We start from the raw sequence: 3,666 nt of genomic DNA on the forward strand, positions 1-3,666 counted from the left end.
TGGCTTTACTGAATTACTAAACTATCTTACTAAAATTTATTTTGCCAATTTTGTTGTTTAAAATACATATCACTAAAAAATTTTAAATTTTGTTGTTTAAAATTTATATCATTAAAATTTTTTAAATTCGGTATGCAACTCGTATCCTATTTGAGCTGCAGCACTGGGCTGGACTCTAGAGGAGGAACCCCAGTCTGCGTTCCCGCAGCGCTGACCAGGCAGCTGCCTTCCCAATCCCCTGCTATGGTACTGTGGTACCCAACAGGCTACAGAGATGGCAGAGCTCGGCAAAACGCCCACACGAGGGGCTCCAGGGACCTTCGTAACCTAGAGAATCAGATAAATGCAGCCTCCCTTGTTAAGGCGCAGAAGCCCACCCAGCCCGGCCCAGCGCCCCGCCTCTTTGCGGCAGAACTCAGGCCGGTGCGAACCGGTTCAGCGGACAGACAGACATCGGCTTTACCCAATCCTCAGCACGCCCCGCCTCCCCAGTGGGAGAGTCGGAAGTCAGAGCCCCAGGTCCCCGGAGGCGGCACCAAAGCAAATGGACTGGCCCTCTACCCTATGACAACGGCCGAAGGCGGTGGAGCCCGGGAGACAGTCAATGGAATGGGTGCAAGAACGGGGTTTGATTGGCTTCGCCCAGTCGTCTCACGTCTCCGCGGTGCCTGAGGAGCGATCAGGGACTGCAGGGCGGAGCCTAGCGCGGCGGAGTTTGCGCACCCCCGGCCTGGGTGACGTAATCTCCGCCCGCAGCCCGCCTTGCCCAACCCTCCGCGAGCCTGGGGAGCGCTGCGCCAGCAGTCTGTGCATCCGCAGCTCGGAGGCGGCGCCTGTGTGGCCGTCTCCTGCCTCGCCTCTCTGCGGGTCTTTGTCCTCCGCTTTGTCCTCGCCGCTCTCGCCGAGCTGGCGTCGTCCTCGCCCCCATCGCCGCCGGCCCCTCGCGGCCGGGTCTTGCCTACCATGGTCGCCCGGCCGGAGCCGGAGGTTGAGGCCATGGACGCCGAGTTAGCGGTGGCGCCGCCTGGCTGCTCGCACCTGGGCAGCTTCAAGGTGGACAACTGGAAGCAGAACCTGCGGGCCATCTACCAGTGCTTCGTGTGGAGCGGCACGGCCGAGGCCCGCAAGCGCAAGGTGCTCCGGGGAGGGTCCGCCGGTGACGGGGCCGGCTGGGATGAAGCGGCCTATGCAGTGCCCACCCGTGAAAGTCGCGGCGGTGGCGTTGTGGAGTCCCCTCGGGGCCCGGCAGGAGTCTGCGGGGTGGTCCCTTGATGGAGGAGGCCGCAGAGGCCGGCGGAGGGGGGCCGGCAGGGTGGGCAACCACCTAGTCCCTGAGGCAGTTAGTGTTTTACTGTCTTCTGGTCATTTAAGTCCCAGCAGTTAGTCTTATGAGTGATTTGGAAGTCAGAAAATAATGTTTTTCTTTACTCTTCTGAAGTTCATTATTTCAGTTGGATGCGATTTTGCTGGTGAAACCTGGAATTGGAAATTTAGTTTCCGTCTTTGTTAGTGTGTTTGTTACATGGGAAAGCTGGCAAGTCCACTGGGTTGTGTGTCGTGTTAAGTGTTAATTCTTTTATCAGTAATAATACCGGGCACTGTTTTATCTTTTAGATGAACTCAAGTCTTATGTTCTGTTACAGCCGGTTAAGATCAGAGTGAGATAAGTGAAACACTTGTATTCCTTTTTAAAAAAATGCCATTTTCGAGTTTTGCATTTTGAGACAGGATCTTTCTCTGTAGCCCAGGCTGGCCTTAAATTCCCAGTCCTCCTGCCTTCTGAGACTGCCTTCTGAGACTGGGAGTATAGAGATGAGCCACCATGCCTGACACAAAAATGCCAGGTGTTCTTCTGCTAGTAATCTTGTCATTGATCAATACTGTTGCTTCCTGGATCAAGAGGTGTTGTACAGTTCCATTTCTACCTGTGATTAAGTGGGGGAATACCCTCCTTTCCTCTTCTTTCCTCCTTCTCCCTCCATTTCTCCCCCATAATCTTTTTAAAATTTTATTTATTTTTATTTTATGTGTATGCGTGTATTGCCAGCATGTAGGTAAGTGCACTTGTGTCATGCAATGCCTGCAGAGGTCAGAAGAGGCTCCCGGATCCCCTGGGACTGGAATTACCGACAGTTGTTAGGCTGCTCTGTGGGTGCTGGGATTTGAACCCCGTCGTCTTCAAGAACATCTTGTGTTCTTAACCGCTGAGCCATCTCTCCAGCTCCTCCCCCATAATCTTTAACAAAACGAAAGGAGTCAGGATTAACTTTCCTAATCTAAAAGAAGACAGGTCATCTCAAAATAATTTTTTTGCTTTCTATAGCTCAGATTAATCTTTTAATTTCTAACGAGTTGCTTAGTTTGGAAGCTGTTGAAGTATATATGAATAATACCAAGCATTTGACCTAAGAAGGATAGTGATGGGTCAAGTTGAAAAAAATCAGGATTTTCCACTACACCGCCCTTTGGCAACCAGTGCTGAATTCTGAATCTGTTTTCCTCTGATTGGGAGGATCGTTTTCTTCTTACTCCATGTCCTGTGTGACTGCATTTCTTCCATTCCTTAGTGCCCAATTAAGAGTATGTTTGATACAGTAGTGTAACCTTGATCGACGGTTAATAGTACACTTTACTATAGCAGTACTTCAGTTTTTCCCCCATGTTGGGATTGGACTCTAGTGCTTTGAGTTGACTAGTCTAGTCTCTGCTTCTAAGCTGCACTCCCAGACTAAGTCCTTCTTGTAAACAAGCAAAGGTACTTTTGTTTATTCGTAGCTTTTTTTTTTTTTTTTTTGAGACACTTTGTTCATTTTTTTCTCACTATGTAGCTCTTACAAGCCTAGAACTTGCTAAGTAGCCCAGGCTGACCTTGAACTCACAGACATATTCCTGCCTCTGCTTCCTGAGTCCTGGGATTAACGGTGTGTGTCACTGCACCTGGCCCCAAAGGTACCTTTTAAAGTTGACATCTCATTTGTAATTTTAATATAGACTCCCTGGATGATCAAAGTGACATATCTTCCTATTTATCTAAAAAAGGAAAGGTGGGTTTTTTTTTTAATTTTTAATAACTACATGATTAGAAGAAGCATTTCATAACAGCTTTAACATTCAGTAACACGCCAGAGCAAGAGAACATCTCTTTCACAAGTGGCTGTAAGTTTCTAGGTTCACAGTTGAGTTAATACAGTTATACAATATTGAGCTAGTATAAGCCCTCGTAAGACATAAAATTCAATGAGTTTTTAACCTTTAAAAAACATCTCCATTTCATTTTAGAATATATTATTCCTTGCAGAAAGACTCATTGTTTTTACTACTAACACTGAGATGTCGGCGCACGCATCTCTAATCTGTATGTGTCTGATTATTACTAGTCATAATCTGTTGCACTTGGATCCTTGGCACCTGTTTATGTCTATGAAGTCATTGGGTAGATCTCAATGGTAATGTTTATCACCTCTGCTAATTAGCATGATGTAAATTTCCATGCTTCCTCCTCAAATATAATACTTTTTAAAAAAATTTGTTGATTTTTTTATGTGTGTATATCACACAGAACATCCCAAACCATCTTATTTGACTGTACACCTAATTCCCAGATGGCACCCTCCCATAGCCTCCCTCTTCCCACTAGAGCCCTTATACTCTGATATCCCTGCTACT

At 47.3% G+C, this 3,666-nt stretch overlaps 1 protein-coding gene across 1 annotated transcript in view; it reads left to right on the top strand.

The window, feature by feature from the left end:
- The first annotated feature begins 830 nt into the window (after positions 1-830).
- Positions 831-3,666, top strand: part of Usp22 (ubiquitin specific peptidase 22) — a 43,821-nt gene continuing 40,985 nt past the window's right edge. The window contains exon 1 of the mRNA XM_008821939.3: positions 831-1,134. Within this exon, the coding sequence (XP_008820161.1) occupies positions 964-1,134 (171 nt within the window). The 5' untranslated portion in view covers positions 831-963. The remainder of the gene's footprint in view (positions 1,135-3,666) is intronic.

This window comes from Nannospalax galili, unplaced genomic scaffold (genome assembly GCF_000622305.1).
Source record: "Nannospalax galili isolate Female #2095 unplaced genomic scaffold, S.galili_v1.0 scaffold1448, whole genome shotgun sequence".
Classification (NCBI taxonomy): Eukaryota; Metazoa; Chordata; class Mammalia; order Rodentia; family Spalacidae; genus Nannospalax; species Nannospalax galili.